Source organism: Nematolebias whitei, chromosome 21, assembly GCF_014905685.2.
Source record: "Nematolebias whitei isolate Nwh7 chromosome 21, NemWhi1, whole genome shotgun sequence".
Lineage (NCBI taxonomy): Eukaryota > Metazoa > Chordata > Actinopteri > Cyprinodontiformes > Rivulidae > Nematolebias > Nematolebias whitei.
In genome coordinates, this window is record NC_056518.1 from 12,309,408 (window position 1) to 12,332,251 (window position 22,844).

At 45.0% G+C, this 22,844-nt stretch overlaps 1 protein-coding gene across 1 annotated transcript; it reads left to right on the top strand.

Moving 5' to 3' along the window:
- Positions 1 to 1,229: 1,229 nt before the first annotated feature.
- Positions 1,230 to 22,642, top strand: LOC119427677. Its single transcript, XM_037695313.1, has 5 exons — positions 1,230 to 1,242; positions 2,738 to 3,197; positions 15,102 to 15,432; positions 15,504 to 15,679; positions 22,408 to 22,642. The coding sequence occupies exons 1-5, from the start codon at positions 1,230 to 1,232 to the stop codon at positions 22,640 to 22,642; spliced, it is 1,215 nt and encodes a 404-aa protein (XP_037551241.1).
- Positions 22,643 to 22,844: the final 202 nt, after the last annotated feature.

The following is a 22,844-nucleotide window of genomic DNA, read 5'->3' on the forward strand; positions in this document are numbered from 1 at the left end:
AGAACAAGGCAGACGCAGGGGAAGTACAAAAGAACAGTGTTTATTATTTACAGTGAGAATAAATCCACACGCTGCTTCTCAGCAACTCCTGGAAAGAGGGACGACAGGTTGGTGTTGGTGTTGGTCGCCACGTCTTCTGGAACCCCGACCTGCCTGCTCCTTGCCTGTTACTATATCACCCTTCTGATCACGGTAACGGCCTCCTTTTCTGCATCAATGACTATGACTCACGTATCACCCTCTTGGATTTATTATTGGAACTCTGACTCCCTGTGCTTGACCCCTGCTTTGCCCTTTGGACCATGACCCTGCATTGCCCTGCTGGTGATAGCTTTAAAGGCCTCCCTCTACAGTTGCCTTCCCACCAGTTGTGGTGACGTCGTCACTTTAAGCTCTGTCAGGTGGCTCTCACCCCACCTGCCTGTGAAGACATGTTCCTGCAGCTGGATCCTGACTCCCCACCTAGTAGCCAATATCAATAAAACTGTTTTTGGAGGGTTTTTTTGTTTTGTTTTTTGGTTTCACACTCTTTGTGTCTGTCTGTTTCTGAATTCAAAAACCCTGATTTCTGAGAGCATAATCTGGCCAATATAGATTCTAAGCTGACACAAGGCTCTCTGGCATTGAGGACTCCTTAGTAAATCTGGACATTCAAATACAGCTTTTCATGACCATGTTCCATGCCAGGTTTAGCACACCCACCTCGGAGACTCTTCCTAACTCCACACCCTCTGCAAGACCCACATTCTCAGTGACTCCCACGCCTTCAGTGGGTCCCATGCCTTGAGCAAACCCAACACCTTTTGCGAGATTCACATCTTCAGTGGGCCCCACGTCTTCAGCAGGTCCTATGTTGGCTGCAGCCTCCAAGACCCCCATGTTGGCGGCTGCCTCCAAGACCCCAATGTCAGCTGCCGCCTCCAAGAACCCCATGTCAGCTGCCACCTCCAAGACCCCCACATCAGCTGCCGACCACATGAACCTAGCATGACGGCTCAGTGGTTAGCACTGTTGTCTCATAGCAAGAAGGTGCTGAGTTCAATCCATGATTGGACCTGGGGTCTTTCTGTGTAGAGTTTGCATGTTCTTCTCGTGCTTGCGTGGGTTTTCTCCGGGTACTCAGAATGCTACGTATAGAGACAGACAGACAGACAAACAGACTAAAATAAATTACCAGTACTTCTTACTACTTGTACTACTATTCCTATTTGGTGGTTTTTCACCCTTTCATGGGGCTTCAGAGTACGGATCCCCAGCGATAAACGAGGGACTACTGTATAAGATACTCACTATCGCTCTGCCTTAGAGAAACTAACCATTCTCCCCCATTCTCAGGTTTCCCTGACCTCTGCGAGTATAGAATATTTAATATCACTGTAAACAAATCACTTTCATTATTTATGAGCTTGAGTCCTGGGTTTGCTCAGTCCATGTTCTCTGAGTTCTCATCCTGGACACAAAGAGTTTATTAAAACTGACCTACTGTATTTCATTAATGCTGTAGTTCTCAGTTCCTTTGTCAAGATAATAATTAGTATAATATATTCCATCATTGCTTCATATTATGTTTATTTTATGTTTCTTCTAATATTTCTTTATAATATTCAATTTATTCTTGTATCTCATATTTAGTTTCAGCTTCTTTAGCTTTTAGTCTTGTGAAATTTTTAGAAAATGCCTTTTTCTTTTTGCAGGTGTTTTGTAATCCTTTATCCAAGGACAGCTACTGTACTTTTTGTAGTTATAGATCTTCAGTGGACAATGCTTATCATATATTGTGACAAATATGTATTTATTGCATCCAAGTGTGTCTCTCTATCCTTCTACTTCAGGTCAAAATGTCTGCTGTAAAAAATACCTAATATTAGCATGTGTTGATGTTGGGTTCAAGTTGCAAATAGAACTGCATCATGACTGTTAATGATTTTGTTTTTTTTCACAAGGCCCTACAGAAGTTGCTGGGAGTCAGAATGCATATTAAAAACATGGTCAACTGTGAACATAATGTCTTTTTAGAGAGTAGTTTTGTGTCCTGCAATAATAGAAATGACTGATACATGTCTGATTGTTGCTGCTGACTCAGACAGATCTAGTAAGCCTGACAATCCAAGTTATAATATTATAATTGTGTCTGTCAAATTCAATTTTCTGCAGCTGTCATAGATTGAGTTTTTTTATTATTATAACAAATTTTAACATTTGTTGTTGCTGCAGATTCTTCACCTGTCATGTCATGTTAATACAGGTAATTCTAGAGAATAGACTAGACCTCCATTCTTGGTTTGTGAAAAACTGTTGATTTATCATTGATCGTTGATTTATTTAGGAAGGCCTCATTAGTTTTAACTGATGGGGACTTTAAAGCTAATCAATGCATATCAATAATATATCAAAAGATTACACAATGCAAGTTTTGTGTGTAACCAATGCAACAAAAGTTTAAGTTTAATTTAGTCTAAACTAATTGCTATGTTTAAAATTGTAAATTTTATTTTAATGATATTGAACTGACTGTATGCTCCAGGTTTTGTGACATTGGATTATCTATCTAATATATGTTTTTCTGTGGTTCTTTTTTTTTCTTCAGGTTGGGATTCTGCAGTGGGACAGACAAATTACTTAATAAAGAAGGTCTTCATTATTATAACCATCTCTATATTAATCTGTCTACTCATCATTAATGTGAGACCACCTAAAGCAGACAGGTCAATCCCGACACCTCGTGGGCCTTCACTAGTTTGCCCATCAAAAATTTCTGACCAGACCATCACTCCTCTCAAAAATACTAAACATTTACTGGTCTCGGCCTTCATGGATCAGAGAGTGACTGGTTTTGACATACGCATCATTGGCATGTTTCGAAGAGACTCCATCCAGCCGCTCCACTGCCTTTTCTGCTGTGTTGGACATTTAGGTGGAACTACTCCAGCAAATGTTTTAGTTCACACAGACCACTTTGGTTTTCCCTTTTCTGATACAGACATCATGTGTCAAATTCCCCTAAACTGCAATGCTACACATGTCACTCTTCTGACAGAGCCCAGAGCAGAAAATGTACATAATCTCATTTGGATTCCTATAAGAAACAAGAAAACCAACGAAAGAAATGAAATGATGAACTTTACAGTCTGCATTTCCAGTCTGTTTGGAGAATACAACAATGTGCTTCAGTATACACAAGCTCTGGAAATGTACAGGTCAGTAAATCTACACACTAAACAAAATTATTGCATTTGTGCAAAGGGAAATTTCCTCCTCCTCCACTGAGATGGTGGTTGAAGCTGTCATAGGTAGCTGAAGATTTTTCTGAAAAGTTTTTCAACCAGGGGTTCCCAATATACCCCCACTAAAATTTTTTGTCTAGGTGGCCTACCTGGCATCCTCCCATGCCATTTGATCCAACTCAACACAAGGCGGTGATCAGATGATAGCTCATGTCCTTTCCTCAATGAAGTGTCCTAAACATATGGTGGCAAATCAAATGAGTTGATTCTGAAATCTGTCATCAATCTGTGGCCTAGGATGTCCTGGTTCAATTGGTACTTATGGACACCCTTTTGTCTTAATGTGGTGTTTGTGGTGGACAAACCATGACTAGAACAGAAGACCAACAACAAAGCATGGCTTAGGTTAAGATCAGAGATGCAGTTCCTCCCAAATATGCCTCTCCCTTTTAGACTGTCACTACACATGTGGGCATTGATGTCCCCACTAGAATAATGGTCTCCTTCACCACTAAATCCAACTCGTGTGTTGATCTGTTGACAGCTCTGCTCCTCCCTTTGCCCGATTGGTGAAGACATAAAGCCTAATATCTGCAGAAACCATTCAAAATCAATTGTCAGTCTTTGGCCTAATCTAGTGTAGGAGTTGTGCTTTCCCTGGTCTCTGTCTCCCTCTAGTGTTGTATATTTGTCTGCTCCCCCTCTGATGTCTGCACCTGTGATGTTTCACAGGTGTTCTGTGTTAGTCTCGTTAGTGTGTGTATTTAAGTATGTTTGCCTGCGTCCCTCATTGTCTGGTCATTGTCTCACTGTGATGCCTGTTATGCTCCTCATGTCCTGCTCCTTGTGTCCTGCGTCCTGTCCCATGATTTATGTAAGTTTGCTGCCCCATCAGCCATCTTTATTTTGTAAATAATAAATTATTGATTTATATTCTTTGAGTCTTGCCTGCCTGCCTGCACCAAATGTGTCTCCTGCCGAGAAATCATTACAGAATGACCAGACCAAACCAAGACCCAGCAGGCAGCCTGACTCTCACTGCTCTGTCCCTGGAAGACAAGCTGTGGGGTCCTTTTAGAGACTCTGAGCCTCCAGCTACACCCCCGGCGCTTCCTCGGTTCCTGCTCCTGGCTCCTGGGGGTCTCACAGCTGCAGCCCCTGTGGTCGCACCCATGCCTACTACAGTCCCCGTAGTTTTTCCATCTCCTACAGCCTCTGCATCATCCATGCTGTGTGAGGACCCAACCTGTCCTGAGCCCACTGACCCAGAAACGTCTACTCCAGATCCTGTTGCTGCACGCAGCCCACAAGGTGGTTTCCACGCTGCACGCAGTGTCCCGAGGTGCATCCCACACTGCACGCAGCCCCCGAGGTGGATCCCACTGTAGTGTGTCATGGTCCGCTTTGCTGTACCCTCACTACAATTATATTTAAATAACGGGTTCTCTCTTTTTCAAGCTAATTACAGCCATGTGACAAAAGTAACTGTGCGTAGATGGTTTAATCAGTGACATGAGACGTTAATTTTCTTTGACCCATCAAAATAAATGTGGTCATTTATTGAACAGAATCAAAATTTAACATCAGAACATTGTACACTGGATTAGTTGATCTGGTTCTGATTAATAAAACTTGGCACGTTTTACTTAATAAAAACAACAGACATTTCTGAAGACATCTAGATTAATTACTGGCAAAATAGAATAATTTAAAGATGGGAAAAATGGAGGAGTTTAAAGGGAGAGGTTTTAAGGAAGATGCATGTCTGTGGACCAGAACAGCATGCTCCTTTCAAACGCAGCTCGCCCTCGGTCCACTTAGTGCGTGAAGCTCGTGATGACTCTTTACCTTGGCAGAGGATGGGTCTGCTACGGTCAAAAGGTCCCTGGCACGCTACCTTTCAGCATCTCCTCAGGGCGGCTGCGACTCGGCAGAAGTCGTGAGATACTCCGTTCAACAGAACAAACTTCCTCAGAAGTTGTAGGGCATTCGCCGGGTGAAGTCACAGCGAGGCGCCGTGACTCCTGCAGAGATGGATGACTCCATCACACTGAGTTCAACTCAAGACTGAGAACTCAAGACTGAGAACTGCAGCACTGACTCCAGAACTCCACTCCAGAACCCCAGAACTCTACAGAACTGCTAGAACTGAATAGTTCCAGGAAGTGTCGACTTTTAAAGAGTTCTGCTTCCGGTCACTTTAGTATATCCTGATTGGTTGAAGCAACCAACAGGGGGGTGGTTCTAGTGATGTCAGAGGGTCATTACAAGTCAAGAAAACAGCAGGAATGTTTTGAGAACGGTTAGTTACAGACGAGAAAATATTTTGGAGAAATGACAGACTTACAGGTGCCAGTTTTCTTATTTACTGTCTGAGAATTTTAAAAACACAACACTTCGTTCCAATAACTTCCCTCTGACTTTCGACCGGCATCACTACTTCTCATTTAGACAGAAGATCAAAAATGCATAATTACTTTGTAAAATAGACATTTTAACTTGATTTCTAATTTAAATGAGCATTAAAAAATTCATTAATACTGTTTCACAGTTGATTTAAAATGAGTGGTTCACTTCAACATTTAGAAATGGTATGAACTAAACACACTTTTGATTTATCAAGATATTGTAAAATAGTAATAATATAAAATAAGAGTGTTCTTTCAATTGATTACTTCAGGATACAATTAGACAGTCTCTGGATGAGATTATTTGTATTTCTGGATTCAAATCAATGAAATAACAGTTCCTTTCCCATGAAGGTCTTCAGAGGCAGGTTTTGGTCGGAGGCCTAGTTCACTACAGTCCCCCCTTTGGAAATCATTGCCTGTCCATGGGGATGAATTCCAACATGAACTTACACCTCCGAATGTCCTTGAGCTTGATGTAATCCAGCAAGAGGAAAACAAAATTCAAAGAAGGTAATCCCACAACGGTTTAGGTAATTCCACACTGTTGTTGGTAATTCCCTTGTGTTGTTGGTAATCCATTGTAGCAATGCTTTAACCCTTTGGAAACAGAGTCTGTAATCCATTGGAAAAAGTCATATAATCCACAACGATAAATCCACAACGATTGGAGGTGTTGATTGATCAGCATGCAGAAGAGTTCCCTCGATTGAACTGCAGAGGCGACCACTGGATGAAGATTGGAGACCCACGTTGGAGTTGTAGATCCCTTCAGCGAAGGTTGCTGCTGGTGGTTCCCAGTGGGTGCCATTCTGGTTCTACGTGTCATGCATTTATGTGGTTTTAGTAGGGCTTATGAGTGGGATTTTACATAAGACCTTAACCTATATGCACCTGGTGTGTAAGCTATCATGGTTTAGATCAGCTAAAGGTACCAGTTTAAAGGGTGGGTCATGCTGAAAAATTTTCATATAGGGATTTATACCTATAGAAGGGCATTCCAAACTATTTTTCCATTCCTAACTTGGTTTAAGTTAGATTTACATGGCAAAATATAGTTTGGTTCAATTGTCTGTTGTCCTTTAAGACGAACGACTTGAGGTTTGGTTTTTGGTTTTCCCCTAAATGTTTTTGGAGTCCATGGCGAGACTCAACTGAAGGATTAGCTAGCCCCCCCCGAATAGGATTGTTCGAGTAGGTTCGGCTTGATCGTCGTGAGACCAATGTAGATTATGGTACTTAAGGTAGCATTAATCTACATTGACTCCGCAAAGATTGAATTTTAACAAATGAACTGCATGTTGGCATAGTTAAAGTCCTCTTAGTCTCTAACTAAAATACACACAAAATTCATTCTTGCTGTGGTTGTTCAGAAACAATACCAAAAACCAATTAAACGATGTCTCAACATTGACAAAAATAGTGATTAAGCAGCCAGTAAAACAACGTTTCAACATTGACAAAAGTAGTGATTAAGCAACTTGAAAACGACGTTTCGGTGCATCACTCACTCTGAATGTCAGATTTGATCACGTTATCGCGTCTGGTAACATCACCCTAACTAACGTCACCCCCCTGTGGTCATTGGGGACCACGAACACGGGTGAGGGCGTCGCTTCATGAGCAAAAGTTAGGAGGCCCTTGAGTAGTTTTAGCTGTTTGCGCAGCTGAAAGAGGGCTTTAAGGTCTGGATTGGAATCCAGGTTGGCTTCAGACGCAGTGTTTTTCTCTGGGTCAGTCAAGTACAGCATCATCGAGTTTATTGCAGGATCCAACTTCTGAAGTTGGATGATGTCTGGGTCAGTCAGCACGGGTTGTACAGAGACTGTGTTGTCAGCCGGCTTGGCTGCAGCCTGTGCACGTGTGACTGCCATTACCTAGGCTGTAGGTTGTACTGACAGGGTTGCGAGGAGCCAGGAGGGGTCAAAGGACCACAGAGGGCCGTCCACGGCTCCGTCCTTGATAGCTAGTTTATCTGTGCCCGACGACAGTACAGCATCTTTGGCATGGGATCCTTGGAACTCTACACCTTGAACTACCAATGGTAGGTAGTATCCAGTGGGCCCTGACTGTCTCAGCTTGCAGAGGAGGCTGACTTGTTCAGTCAGAGTCGGGTTCACCAGTTGGGTGTTTTTGGTTTCACATGCTTTTGAAGGATAACTTACCGGGACTGTGTTCTCTGCTGAGCGGTCCTCAGTGCCTTCTGCAGTGCCTGCTGTTGGGCAGTCTTTGACTGTCTCAGGAGGCATGGGTATTGGCAGGGGTTTGCTCACTCTAGCCCACATTGTCTGTTTACCATAATCTATAATCGCTTCAAAGCGATTTATAAAATCCTGGCCAACCAAAAATGGGAATGAGTCAACCATAGACACATATACCGGGTGGTTTAGTGTCATCTCGCCAACCTGCATGTGAACCATAGCTCTAGCTGTTAGGGTTGTCCTCGTCTCTACGAGGCCCTGAAGTCCTATAGCACATTCTATGAGAGGTATGTCCTTGTGAACACCGTTAGCGGCAGTCCTGAGCTCCTCGAACAGTTTGGCTGACATAATAGTTATGTCGGCTCCACCATCCAGTAGGGCTTCATGAGTGACGACCCCTTCAAGTGTGATCGACAGGTAAGCTTTTTTAGCGACCCCCTTTCTGATCAGGTTACACAGGAACCTTGGAGGGTTCGGCCGACGTCTCTTTTCACGTCTACCTTCACCTGTGTAATCCTGGTTTTTCCGAACCGTTGGTGCAGTTGCTGCTGCTCCTGGGAGTTCGGCTTTTGACGGACCTCCGTCATTGATGTATGAGATCACCCGCTCATCGTGTATTGAGGGGCTCTCATTGTTTGTAACAACAAGGTCCTGGAGGCTGTCCATAACAGCGGCAACGTTGTTGTTTGTGTCACCCTGTTTTGACGGAACCATTAGCACAGCTGTTGCTGTTTCTGAAGTTTCAGTTTGTGACGGGTCACCGTCGGTGACGTGTGATTGTACCCCCCCTTTTTTCAGGTGAGGGCGTGTCAGAGTTTACAACAACAGTGTCATGGTGACTGTCTGTGACAGCAGTAACGGTGTTGTCTGTGTGCTCTGACTTATCAGCAATGATATTGCCAAACAAAGCGTTAGGTTGTTTGTCCGTGGCAACACCTTCCAACAAGTCCAACAACCGACGCACCCTGTCTGTCTCGTCCGAGCTCAGAGGACTGTGGTTCTCTTTCTGGACCTGCTGCGGTTTCTTTTTCGTGTCAGGCTGTTCAGCCCGACGTGGTGGGGAAACAGTCCCCCCCCTTTGGGGTTCCCAGTGGGATCCCTGGTTGTATGGGTCACTTTTGGTGCCATACTTTTTACCCTTAGGGCGTTTGCCCCCCTTCTGGTACATTCGTTCATCCTCTGGTTCCTTGGGAAATCATTTAGGATCTCGTCTGGACCAGGGGGCACTCACCTGTTGTGGTTTGGCTGTTGGGAAACCTCGTTCCCTCTCGCCTTTTTTGGGAGGGGGTGTCGAAGCTCTCGTCCCTTCCAATTCTAATGACTGGGTAGGAATCCTCTCACCTGGGTACACCTCAATGGGTGTTTTGGCCTGTGAACGTGCTTCAAAAACATTCACAGCCCAACTTTTTATCGCACTGATAGATTTCTCTTTGAAATTAGCCATCATTTGCACTGACATCCTTATGTCAGGGTGGAGATTTTTGTTGAACACGTACTTAAACGGTTCCTCTTCCTCCATGTTGGCCTCGTTCCTGTAACCAAAATAAGCCTGCAAAATCCTAGAATAATATGCCCTTGGGTGCTCATTCTTACCTTGCATGACCTTGTCGGCGGCTGGATAACCGCCAGGTCCCTCGCAAGGGGAATACTCTTTCATAAGAGCAGCACATAACAGGCGGTAATCCTTTCTTGTGGCATCAGGTTGACACTCTATGAAGGAAAACACCGTCCTGGATGAAGTGAGCCTCATCAAACCTACTTTATCCTCAACTGTGGCATTGGGATAGCTTCTTAATTGGAAGTCAAGGTTGTTCAGATAGGCCTTAGTGTCAGTTGAAACCAACGGCCCTGGCTCAAAGCGATTGACATATTTAGCTATTTTGTGCAAATCCGAAATTGGGAGCAAAGGCTGTATTATCGGTATTGTAAGAACCAAAATGGCACGTGGAAGTGTGTCGCTAGACTCACGTGGAGGTGACGGAATGGGATTAAGAGCAGGAGGTACAGCAAAATCCTTCTGAGGTGGTGGTGGTGGGTGACCTGGACTCTGACCTTGTTCGTCTTTGAGTTCCAGACAGCCTTGCCCCACGTCAGAAATTTCATTTGTTGCTACGGCTAGTTTCGCCTCACAGGCTTTTAAGCGTTCCTGCGATGTATGACATTCACTTTGTAAACGCACGCTTTGTTGGACTAACGCCGCCTTTTCCAATCTGCACTCGTCCAGATCTTTTGATGTGAGCTACAACTTTTGTTGTAGAACATCATTATCTGAAAATAGTGCCTGGTACTTAATCTCTCTTTCCCTCAGCTTCTCCTCATATGAGTGAGCTTGTAATGACAGCTGAGCTTGTGAGAGCTCTCTCTCACGTTTTAATTCATTCGCCCAGGTCTCCTGATCCAATTTAGACAGTGCCATGAGCTTTAGATACTCCTCTGTTTCGCTGTTTAACCTTTTATCAAGGGCTTCAGCTCTGTTTGCCTCAACATAAAATGTTGCTTTCAACAAGAGCGCTAATTTAGCCAGCTGGTCATAGCTTGACTTTGTTCTTGCTGTGGAAGTGACACTTTCTGCAACTTCTTTCAGCTCGTCCAATAACTCTTTTGAGTTCATGCTGTCCACCTGTTCACCATATGGATGTAAGGACTCTGTTAGCAGCGTTAACGCTCTCTCCAACCAGTCCTTCTCCTCACATGGATCAATATTCTTTCCTGTCACATCTGCCATGGTTATTCACTGTTCAGCACTTATCTGGTTAAACAGTCGCCAACTTTAGAGTTTTTAACAGGTAAATATTTGTATTTAAGTGAGCAGTGAGCGTTTATACACTATTTTAGCTCTGGGTTCAATCAACAGTACTGTTATAAGCCAACTTTTTCAAATCAATGGGCACCTATTCGTAGGTTTCACTGCCTTCTTAGCTAGTTACTTAATGTGCTTATTTTGTAACAGATACAATGAACCAGGCCATTTCAGTGTTATTTTTTTCTCCAAAGCACTTAAAATTAAATAAACCTGCAATTTTTCTAAAAGTCTCACAACAACTTTAGTTTTCAAACGCTTTTTAAGCAGTTTTATATACCAGAAATTTGCTATTGAAACAGTAACTCAAAAACCAGGCTGGATTAACAACAAAATTAAATGAATTAATTAAAAATAAAATTAATAAAATGAAAGGCAGTGAACAGCCTTCTTTCAGGAAAACTGTTATACTCCGCTTTCAACAGCAGGTAAGCTTATTTTTACCAGTAGAAGTCTATGACAACTTCCTGTGAACCGTTCTGTTGACATCCGGTTGTTAGTCATTAGCTAGATGTAGCACACGGTCGAACACGGTTAAATCAACACTTCCTGAACAGATTTAAAGCTTAAACGTGGCGCTGCTTTAACAAGCACGTTTATCTGCATGAAAACATGAGTTTTGGGAACAAACACGAAGGAGGACTCTGTTGAACCGAGATACATTTCCGGGGTCACGTGACTTTACAGACACGCGAACAACGGGGTGGGCTTTACAATCTGACATCAGAGGGAGTGGACGCACAGAGATACGTCACCAGTTTCTCCGCAAATCAGAGCGACCCAAACAGCGGTTTTCAACCAATCACAGCCCGTGAATACCTGCTCTCAGTTAGCAGTTAGCCTGAAAAGTCTGGTCAACAATCGCCCATTAAACCTCCAAAATGCACAATTTACTGTTAAAAATGTAACGAATCATCATATAACAGTGGTCTGAGTCAGCGCCCAGCTTTAAAAACAACGTTTTATCCATTTAAAACACACTCGGCTGAACGAGTCCAGTAAACAGAACCGGGTCAGACACGCAGAACCCTTTCTGCTACAGTTTAAAACAGAATAAAGCGTTTTTTCCACAGCATCAGCTTAGTTACACAAACAGATTGACAATTTCCAGCTTTAACAAGAACATATTGACTTTAATTTCAACTCTCTGAACACCACACGCATGACTTATCATGTCCACTCAAGCTCCAAAGTACGGTCAACCACGCCAACACGTAGCGTCCATCTCAATAGCACAGACTTTGTCACATATAATTCATACCTCTTTAGACATCTGTACGGCCACAAAATGTCTAAAGAGGAGAATGGAGCATTAATATCTCTTTTAGAGACCGTACACAGCCACCAATAGCTCTTTAGAGACCCGTCCGGGCCACCAGATGTAGTGTGTCAAGGTCAGCTTTGCTGTACCCTCACTACAATTATATTTAAATAACGGGTTCTCTCTTTTTCGAGCTAATTACAGCCATGTGACAAAAGTAACTGTGCGTAGATGGTTTAATCAGTGACATGAGACGTTAATTTTCTTTGACCCACCAAAATAAATGTGGTCATTTATTGAACAGAATCAAAATTTAACATCAAAACATTGTACACTGGATTAGTTGATCTGGTTCTGATTAATAAAACTTGGCACGTTTTACTTAATAAAAACAACAGACATTTCTGAAGACATCTAGATTAATTACTGGCAAAATAGAAGAGTTTAAAGATGAAAAAAATGGAGGAGTTTAAAGGGAGAGATTTGAAGGAAGATGCATGTCTGTGGACCAGAACAGCATGCTCCTTTCAAACGCAGCTCGCCCTCGGTCCACTTAGTGCGTGAAGCTCGTGACGACTCTTTACCTTGGCAGAGGATGGGTCTGCTACGGTCAAAAGGTCCCTGGCACGCTACCTTTCAGCATCTCCTCAGGGCGGCTGCGACTCGGCAGAAGTCGTGAGATACTCCGTTCAACAGAACAAACTTCCTCAGAAGTTGTAGGGCATTCACCGGGTGAAGTCACAGCGAGGCGTCGTGACTCCTGCAGAGATGGATGACTCCATCACACTGAGTTCAACTCAAGACTGAGAACTCAAGACTGAGAACTGCAGAACTGCAGCACTGACTCCAGAACCCCAGAACTCTACAGAACTGCTAGAACTGAATAGTTCCAGGAAGTGTCGACTTTTAAAGAGTTCTGCTTCCGGTCACTTTAGTATATCCTGATTGGTTGAAGCAACCAACAGGGGGGTGGTTCTAGTGATGTCAGAGGGTCATTACAAGTCAAGAAAACAGCAGGAATGTTTTGAGAATGGTTAGTTACAGACGAGAAAATATTTTGGAGAAATGACAGACTTACAGGTGCCAATTTTCTTATTTACTGTCTGAGACTGAAAACACGACACTTCATTCCAATAACTTCCCTCTGACTTTCGACCGACATTACTACTTCTCATTTAGACAGAAGATCAAAAATGCATAATTACTTTGTAAAATAGACATTTTAACTTGATTTCTAATTTAAATGAGCATTAAAAAATTCATTAATACTGTTTCACAGTTGATTTAAAATGAGTGGTTCACTTCAACATTTAGAAATGGTATGAACTACACACACTTTCGATTTATCAAGATATTGTAAAATAGTAATGATAATATAAAATAAGAGTGTTCTTTCAATTGATTACTTCAGGATACAATTAGACAGTCTCTGGATGAGCTAATTTGTATTTCTGGATTCAAATCAATGAAATAACAGTTCCTGTCCCATGAAGGTCTTCAGAGGCAGGTTTTGGTCGGAGGCCTAGTTCACTACACCATGCTGCACGCAGCCCCTGAGGTGGATCCCACGCTGCATGCAGCCCCTGAGGTGGATCCCACGCTGCACGCAGCCCCTGAGGTGGATCTCACGCTGCACGCAGCCCCCGAGGTGGATCCCACGTTGCACGCAGCCCCCGAGGTGGATCCCACGCTGCACGCAGCCCCCGAGGTAGATTCCACGCTGCACGCAGCCCCCGAGGTGGATCCCACGCTGCACGCAGCCCCCGAGGTGGATCCCACGCTGCACGCAGCCCCCGAGGTGGATCCCACGCTGCACACAGCCCCCGAGGTGGATCCCACATTTCTCCTGCTCCGAGGGGGTCCCGGCGGACGCTCCTCACTTGTCCTGTTCCGAGGGGATCTCGGCGGACGCTCCTCACTTGTCCTGTTCCGAGGAGGTCCCAGCGGATGCTCCTCACTTGTCCTGTTCCGAGGGGGTCCCGGCGGACGCTCCTCACTTGTCCTGCTCCGAGGGGGTCCCGGCGGACGCTCCTCACCTCTCCTGTTCCGAGGGGGTCCCGGCGGACGATCCTCTCCTGTTCCGATGGGGTCCCTTGCGGATGCTCCTCACTTCTCCTGCTCCGTGGGGGTCCAGACGGACTCTGCTCCTGCTCCAGATACTGCCGCCGAAGATCCAGCCCCAGACGATCCAGCCGCAGAAGAGCTCCTCGCTGCTGAGCTCCTCGCTGCTGATCCGCCTGTTGAGGTCCTCACTCCTGCTCTGCCCGACCTGTTCCTGCCTATTGGACAACCTCTCGGCCGCCCGCCTGACTGGCCCTGGCCTGGTGAATGATTGCCTGTCTGACCTGTTTCCTGCTTTTTGGACAATCTCACAGTTCTGTACCTGAACTCTGACCTCCTTTTGTTTCCATGTGTTGTACCTTGCCCCTTGTGTACCCTTTCCAGTTCTTCATTCCAATTGTGTCTCTTTTTTTCCCTAGTGCCCTCCTCCCTGTTGGCTTTCCCCCTCCTCCCACCCACGTTTTGGGGGTGTGGGGGTCTTGGAGACGTCAAGGGACGTCCTTGGGGGGGAGGTATTGTAGGAGTTGTGCTTTCCCTGGTTTCTGTCTCCCTCTAGTGTTGTACATTTGTCTGCTCCCCCTCTGATGTCTGCACCTGTGATGTTTCACAGGTGTTCTGTGTTAGTCTCGTTAGTGTGTGTATTTAAGTATGTTTGCCTGCGTCCCTCATTGTCTGGTCATTGTCTCACTGTGATGCCTGTTATGCTCCTCGTGTCCTGCTCCTTGTGTCCTGCGTCCTGCGTCCTGTCCCATGATTTATGTAAGTTTGCTGCCCCGTCAGCCATCTTTATTTTGTAAATAATAAATTATTGATTTATATTCTTTGAGTCTTGCCTGCCTGCCTGCACCAAATGGGTCTCCTGCCGAGAAATCATCACAGCTAGTTTGGTTCCAAAATCGTATTAACCTCACTGAACATGTTTAATATGCACATCTCACACTGAGCACAAAACTCCAATAACAAACTTTATTCTGGTTCATTTCAAGGAGGCCATTCTTCCCAATCGCTCTCCTCCAAGTGCATTCTCAAATTGAGATTTAAAAGCTACCACAAAATGATATGCCAAATGAATTATGAAAAAGCAAAACAACTAAAACATATTTGTAACAATTAAGAGGAATCAGATTTTTTTTCTTTTTGTTCAAGGTTGCTTGGTGTGAACAGAGTGGTAATCTACAACACCAGCTGTGGTCCAGATCTTGACCGTCTTTTGCAGAGTTACACCCAAGAAGGATTTGTCGAAATAGTTCCCTGGCCCATTGACAAACACCTGAATCCATCTCATGGTTGGCTTTATACAGAACATGGAGGTGAAATACAGTACTTTGGCCAGCTCGCCACACTTAACGAGTGCATGTACAGATACATGGAGCGTTCGCGCTACGTCCTATTAAATGACATAGATGAGATCACCATGCCATATCAACACAACAACCTGATGTCTTTGATGGACACACTGCAAAAACAACGTCCAGATGTACGTTGTCCCTGCAAAGCATATTTCCTATATACACTTTATTTTCTTAACAAAAAAAATTCTTTCTTTAGGTTGGTGTGTTTCTCATTGAGAATCATATCTTTCCCAAGGATCACTTCGAGCCAAGTGGAAGGTTTCACCTTCCTCAATGGAAAGGGGTGCCAGGAGTTAATATTCTGGAACACATTTACCGAGAAGATCCTGACATACATAGATATCATCCTCACAAGTTGATCGTTCAACCAAGGTAGGTTAAAAACCCCATTCAGTGCTCTATTTGAATTATCACCTGCTGCCAAAAGGGGAAAGGCAGGCAATATTGTTTTTACCACTAATTATGCGTGCTTTTGCCTGTCCTTTAGCTAAATATCTCATGAACCACTTGAAAATTTTTAATCAAATACTCTGAAAGTAATCACTGGATGTATACCTACAGTACAGTGCAACTTGTTTACTTTTGGAGTTTACCAGATTCAAGATGGCTGCTAGAGTCATCTGACCTTAGAAAACACAGAAACTGGTGTATTCAAAAAGCGTTCAATACAAAAACAACTGGACTTTATTTGTAACATAAGACATTTCGCTCCTCCTCTGAGGAGCTTTCTCAATTCAATGAGCAGTGAGTGAGAGATTCAGGTTTTAAGGCTGAGTGAGATAAGACACACACACATATGTAGATTTGACAAGTGACACCTCCACACCTTAACAGTAGGGGGTTTCTTAAAGTCTTTGTTACTCTAATTCACAGCTGAGACACCTCTGTTCCCATCAGGTGTGAAACTGGCTAGCAATCAGTCTTAAAGTTGCATTATAGGTTTTTGAAAGTGGAAATCTGAGACCTCCTCCTCTGTTAGGAGACGGCTTTTCTCTTTTTACGTAAATTGCTTCCTTCACCCCCCTCTCAAACCATCTGTGTTCTCGGTCCAAAATGTGCACATTTTGGTCCTCAAAAGAGTGTCCCTTATCTGTGAGGTGGAGGTGAACAGCTGAATCTTGTCCTGAAGAGCTGGGTCTCCTGTGTTGTGCCATGCGTATGTGAAGAGGCTGCTTAGTTTCTCCAGTGTAGAGGTCTGGACAGTCCTCGCTGCACTGGACCGCATACACTACCATACTAACACCATACTAACTGGTGTATTCCAGTTTATTTTACTGACATTGAACTAAAACTTGTATAAGTAGTAGATGAGTCGTCCTCAAAGCATACTTCAAGCATGAACACATTTCACAATATATTGTGAGACTGGACATAATGTTTTAAGGTTTGGCCAAAACACTGAACTCTTTGTATCAACATAATAAGATGATCTTGCTCTAGTATCTGACATAATCTATCTTTTTGTCTGTTTTATTTGTTTTTTTCTTTCCCTATCTGATCCTTGTGTTTGACCCTTTGTTCCCTGCCATTTTTCACTCTCTATTCAGTCATTCTCTCCAGCCACTCCTCACTCTCACCAGTTTGTATTGATACTGCGGCCACCTCCAATAATTTGTCAGAAAGGGTGGTGGCAATCGAGGATTTTGTGATGGTGTTTACTCGGTCAGAGGTACTGGGCGATTTACTGGGGATGTTGGAGATGTTTATGGAGGCATAGACAGAGTGACATGCTTTGCAGTCTCTTTTTCTGCCACCCGCTACTCCACCCTTCGGCCATACCAATGTCCCTCCCGAGTCTGTGGGAATAGCTCCATCCACAGATCCACATCCATGTTGCTCAGTGGGTGTCGAGGATGACAGCCCACCTTCATGTTCCTTCCAATTTCTGTCCATAAGGCTGACATATTGTCCAGTTTTAAGACTGGGCTTAAGACTTTCCTTTTTGATAAATAGTTAGTGTTTACTTGTTATGCTGCCATAGGCTTAGACAACTTGAGGAAAAAAATTGACCCCATTTCTTTAAATGGACTGTTAAAATTGAATAGTTTTCATAGGTGAGGATGGGAAGGCGAGGAGAGGTACAATGAATGTCACTAACCTTCTGTCTTGATGGAATAACAGGAGCTGTAGTCTCGCTGGAGCCGATGACGTCACTCATGCAGAGTGAACAGCAGCAGCGGAGCAAACAGAAGGCGTACAGGTCCAATAAGGGCAAATCCAGTTCCAGGGTCCAAGATGGGTAGCAGGGGTTCGAGCACAGGGAGGCAGAGAGCAGAATAAATCCAAAAACGTGATCTTGAAGAGTGGTCGGTGTGGAGGCGCAGAGTAATAACCATAAGAACTGAAGCAGACAAAATCCAAAAGGGAGCAGGCTGGTCGGGTAGTCAGAAAACAGGCTTGGGTTCAGAACACGGCAGGACGCAAAGACAAGAAGTGCTGGATTTCTACTTCTCAGAGAGTTTCGAGAATCTGGCACTGAATGAGGGTGAACGGGGAGCTTAAGTAGGGAGGTGCACAGGTGCGATGAATGAAGCTGACTGCAGAGGCAGGGAGAGGAGGCATGGTGCAGGCACATGAACTGAGTGATTGACAGGACAGAAAACACTTGGCAGGAGAAAAAACATGAAACTAGACAGGCTGAGGTAGTAAAAAAGGGGGAAAAACATAACAAAAACAGTCTACGAGCAGCCTCTCTTTCTGGGAGGAAGGGGTCAAAAACTCTGCACAGCTCTTTAGAAAACTCATGAAACGAGTAGCAGTACCTTGAATCCTTTTGCCATTCTGACGTTCCCCAAGACTTAGCTTTTCTGGACAGGAGGGACACGGTATACGCCACCTTAGCACATTCAGAGGGAAAGGATGAGGGCTGGAGCTGAAAATGAATTTCACATTGTGTTAGGAACTGTCGGCACTGGTCCGGTGCCCCTGAAAACAGTTCTGGTGGAGCCAACCGTGGTTCCCGGAATGGGTTACTCGTGGTTCCAGCATATGCAGGACTGCCAGCATGATTTGAGTCCTGAGGGTTAGAGTGAGGAGTTAAGAGTCTTAAGCATGTTCATAATCTCATTCATGCTGGTCTCTAATTTACCAATGGCACCTTCCACACCAAAGCGCCATTCTGAGCCCGGTGCAGGATCCATGTTTGGCCAGATCAATCTGTCAGGGATCTGATGGCAGAGGTTCCTACACACAGACTCAGAAAGGTTTTTTAAATGTTTATTGAGTAAATAAACAGCTTCTGGTGTCTCAGGTCCAGGGGCAGGAACTGTATCTAAAATTATACAGAGGGGAAAGGTTAGTGTTTGACAGAATAATGAGTAGTTATCTGAATACAGACGGTCTGATGAAACACTAACCTTTCTTGTTGTAACAGGACGCTCCAGCGGAGACACAGAGCTACAGAGACCAAGGGAAATCCAGAGGCGTAGTCAAGGATGAGCAGGGTTCATACACGGGATCAGAAGAGGAGACAGTACTGATAAGGAGAGGCAAAGGTGAAATCCAAAAACAGGCATAGGTGGTCAACAAGATCAGATGGCTGAGGCACAAAAAGGGACAGGCAAAAAACGTGGTCAATGGAAACGGGCATGGATCAAGATTAAAGAGCTGTGAACAAGAAGAGTACGCTGGATAACTGTGGCTGGAAGCAAGCAGTTGATCTGGCAATGTAGTAGAGAAAGCAGGAAGTATATACAATATACACCCAGAAACAGGTGGAAACCATCAGCAGCAATCAGAGAGAGAGGTGTAGCATGTACAAAGGCTGGCAGAAGCAGAGGAGGAAAAACCCAGGGCAGAGAAGAAAAAGTCAAACAGTGAACAGAGTGATGAGAAAAGGAAAAAACAGAGTGTAAACTGTAACACCCATACTGGGATTTGAACCGGGGCAATCTGCTTGCTGAGAGGCAGCAGCTCTACCAACTGTGCCACCATGCTGCTCAATTCAGTTCAATTCAGTTTATTTATATGGCACCAATTCACAAAAAAAAAATCATCTTTATACACTGCACAGAAACATTATCATGCATAAAAATTAGTTATTAACAATATTTGTCTAAGAAGTTAGATTTTATTCAGTGATTTTTGTGAAGGCTCAGGGTGAGCAGAAATCAGCAAAGTAAGCAATATGCTAACGGATTTTGATGACCGACATAGCACAAACAAATATACTTTGTTTCCAATTTTTTTCTTTTTTGGTATTTCCTTGGTTCTTGCCTGATTCAGGGCACACCATTACTTTCTCTGTAGTTTATTTCCTTTAACCAATTTTCCCTGGATTTCAGGATGGTTGGGAGCTTAAACGTTTTTTAATGTTTATAAGTTGGAACTCAATGTGAGGTTAAGTTTACTCAACGCACAATTAAAGCTTCCATTTCATATTTCCTGAAGAAATTTTGGATGAAGGCTGTTTGCGTCGCGCAAGTGCGTGTTTGACACCGCTTGAATGAGGGTCGTGCAGCTCGGGTTGACAACGAGTTATTTCGCTTACCATTGTGTCGTGTGAGCGTCTCGTCATGTCTTGGAGCAATGGTGAGTTTAAAAAACTTTTATTTAAGGACACCGGCTCGTTATGTGTGGAGGATGTGTGCGCAGCCGCTGTGAGTTCATCCGAGCTTACAGTCTGGCTAAAAACAGACACTTTGATCATTGAATGATGATTTATTTCAACTTTTTGTCACTTTTACACACACCCTCCACAGACAGCCATTTTTTAAATCTTCTCCCCCGTGAGCTCTGTGGTTTGTTGGCCCAGGGCGCCATCTGCAGGCGATCTCTGGGGAAACGCTGAACTGCTGGTTGCCGGGATGAAGAGAGCTTGTCTCTGACCGGCGGGGCTGGTGGTGGAGCTGACCGAGACGACGACGCCGCGGCCGTGGAACGTCGTTGCTTCTGCATCTGCTCACGACGGTCTCTCCAGCAGCCCGGGGGGCGGGATGAGCCGCGCGGCTTGACGAGGTTGCGCACAGTCTCCGACACCTCCTCTGACTGCTTGGAGTTCGCCAACATGGCCTTGAAACTGCTCCCGAACAGCGCATCCGCCGTGATGGGACCCTCCATCAGGTCTCTGTGCAGTTTCTCCGGCAGCGAGGGGGAGTGACGAAGCCAGGTGGATCACTGAATCATCGTCATCCACGCTGCAATCCTGGACAGGCGGACCGCAGAAGAGGCACACATGTTGAGGATGGCGTCGGCTGCCTTACAGAGGGAGCTCTTGGACTCCTCGGGCAGATCTGTGGCCTCCAGCCTCTTGGACACGCTGTATGCTAGCAGTGCCACGTTGTTGTTAGCTGCAGCTGCCTGAAACGCACATTGATGAGGTCGATTGGAGAGCATGGTCACCATCTGGTCATGTTTCCCAGGAGGGACGGGCCGCTGCTCCAACCTGGACAGCTTCGCTCGAAAGCTTCCGCAAGGCTTGGCTCAAGGGGGGGTACTGAGGGAAAGCTCCGCTCGGTGAACCCCTCCACTCTGGTGATGGGAGCGAAGGTGGCGACTGCCGCTCTCAGCTTACCAGGACTGGCTGTGGCCTCGTTCCAATACGACGTCACCACTGGAAACCGAGGCCAGATGGGATCAGGACGGCGAGCCGGCGTGGAGCCAAACCTTCCCGCAAGATCATCCTATCTGGGCGGGGGGGGGGGGGGGGGATAAGGGAATGGAAAGTCCCTTCATGTCACCAGCTTCCTGGATAATGTCGGGCAACTCCGAAAGGAGTGCGCCGATGGCAGGGAGCGATGTGGCCGTTGAGGCGGGAAAGCCCGGAGGGGTTGAGCATCCGCTCGGCCCCCCTCGTTCCAACACTGCGCTCCCCGGGAGGGAGCGAGCATCGGGGCTGCTGCTAACGTCACTAGTCCCAGAGGAACCATCCGATTCGCTCCGAGAGCTGGCGTCGAAGAAGTCGATCGCATCGTCCAGCGAACAGTCTCCCGCACGGACAGGCAGTCCTCGACGTTAGCCATAAACAAGGCTCCTCTCCTCTGCCTTTCCTCCGGTGGAAGATCTTCACAGAGGCGGCAGGAGGAAGCGTGGGTGACGTAGCGGGGACCCAGGCATCCCTCGCAGGTGTCGTGCCGGTCAAAGCTGAGCAAGTAACCGTTCTTGCAAGATGGACACAAGTGGATGGTGTTGGAGCTGGACATCTTGTCGAAGGTCAGTGTTATTAGCTTGCTGAAGAAAAATGGGAGCCGATTACCCGCTCTTAACGTAACTTATACGGATCGAGTGGGGCCCACACAGCAGGTGGGCGTGGACTAAATTTTTCAGTGTGATGCTTCGCATAACGGGATAAACCCATCAGCGACAACCTTAAAGGGCGAAGCCGATACGAAATAGAACAAATATACTTTGTTTCCAATTTTTTTCTTTTTTGGTATTTCCTTGGTTCTTGCCTGATTCAGGGCACACCATTACTTTCGCTGTAGTTTATTTCCTTTAACCAATTTTCCCTGGATTTCAGGATGGTTGGGAGCTTAAAAGTTTTTTAATGTCTATAAGTTGGAACTCGCAGCACGGTGGCGCAACTGGTAGAGCTGCTGCCTCTCAGCGAGCAGGTCCTTGGTTCAAACCCCGGTCCAGGGGCCTTTCTGGGTGGAGTTTGCATGTTCTCTCCGTGCATGCGTGGGTTTTCTCCGGGTTCTCCGGTTTCCTCCCACAGACCAAAAACATGCATGTTAGGCTGATTAGTAACTCTAAATTGTCCCTAGGTGTGAATGAGAGAGTGAATGGTTGTTTGTCTCTATGTGGCCCTGTGATGGACTTGCGACCTGTCCAGGGTGTACCCCGCCCCTTGCACAGTGATTGCTGGACATGGGCACCAGCGACCCCCCGTGACCCAAAATGGAATAAGCGGGTAAAGATAATGGATGGATGGATGGAAGTTGGAACTCAATGTGAGGTTAAGTTTACTCAACGCACAATTAAAGCTTCCATTTCATATTTCCTGAAGAAAAAAAATCCCCCCCCCCCCCAATAAATAAATAAATATAACGGCTGGACATATAATTTAAATTTACAAAAACCTATTTGAGCTGTATAATCCAGATAATCCAATGATAAATGATAAATTGTTCTTAACCCATTTTTGTGTGTCCGCACCACAGGATGGTGGAACAGACTTCAGTACATGAAGTGTTAAAGAGATTTGGACAACAATACAAGGCTCCTCAGGAATTGTGCCGAACCATTCATGTCCGCACACCCCTGCAAGGACCATTAAAACTGGAACAACTTCATGTGGACAAACGACTGTGGGACTTCCAAGAAAAACTCATTCCTAATGTGGACAAGGTGCTGAAGAAAGTGGGGATGCTTGCGTCAGAGAATTTACGTCCATGAATGTGATGGACCTTTAGAGAATTAAGGTTCAAGGTTCTTTATTGTCATTCGCATCACATGTGATACATGAGGTGGAACGAAATTGAGTATCCAAAATCCCAGTTACACACAAAAATAGAAAAAAAAAATATATATAAAGTATAAAAAGAAACAGTATACAAGAATCTAATATATATACTAAATTAAACATTTGTTGCCAAGA

Excerpts from the sequence above, each read along its gene's own strand:
- LOC119427677 (XM_037695313.1), top strand. Across the intron at positions 15,433-15,503 it reads TGCAAAAACAACGTCCAGAT|GTTGGTGTGTTTCTCATTGA; the intron begins GTACGTTGTCCC and ends TTCTTTCTTTAG. Across the intron at positions 15,680-22,407 it reads AAGTTGATCGTTCAACCAAG|GATGGTGGAACAGACTTCAG; the intron begins GTAGGTTAAAAA and ends TCCGCACCACAG.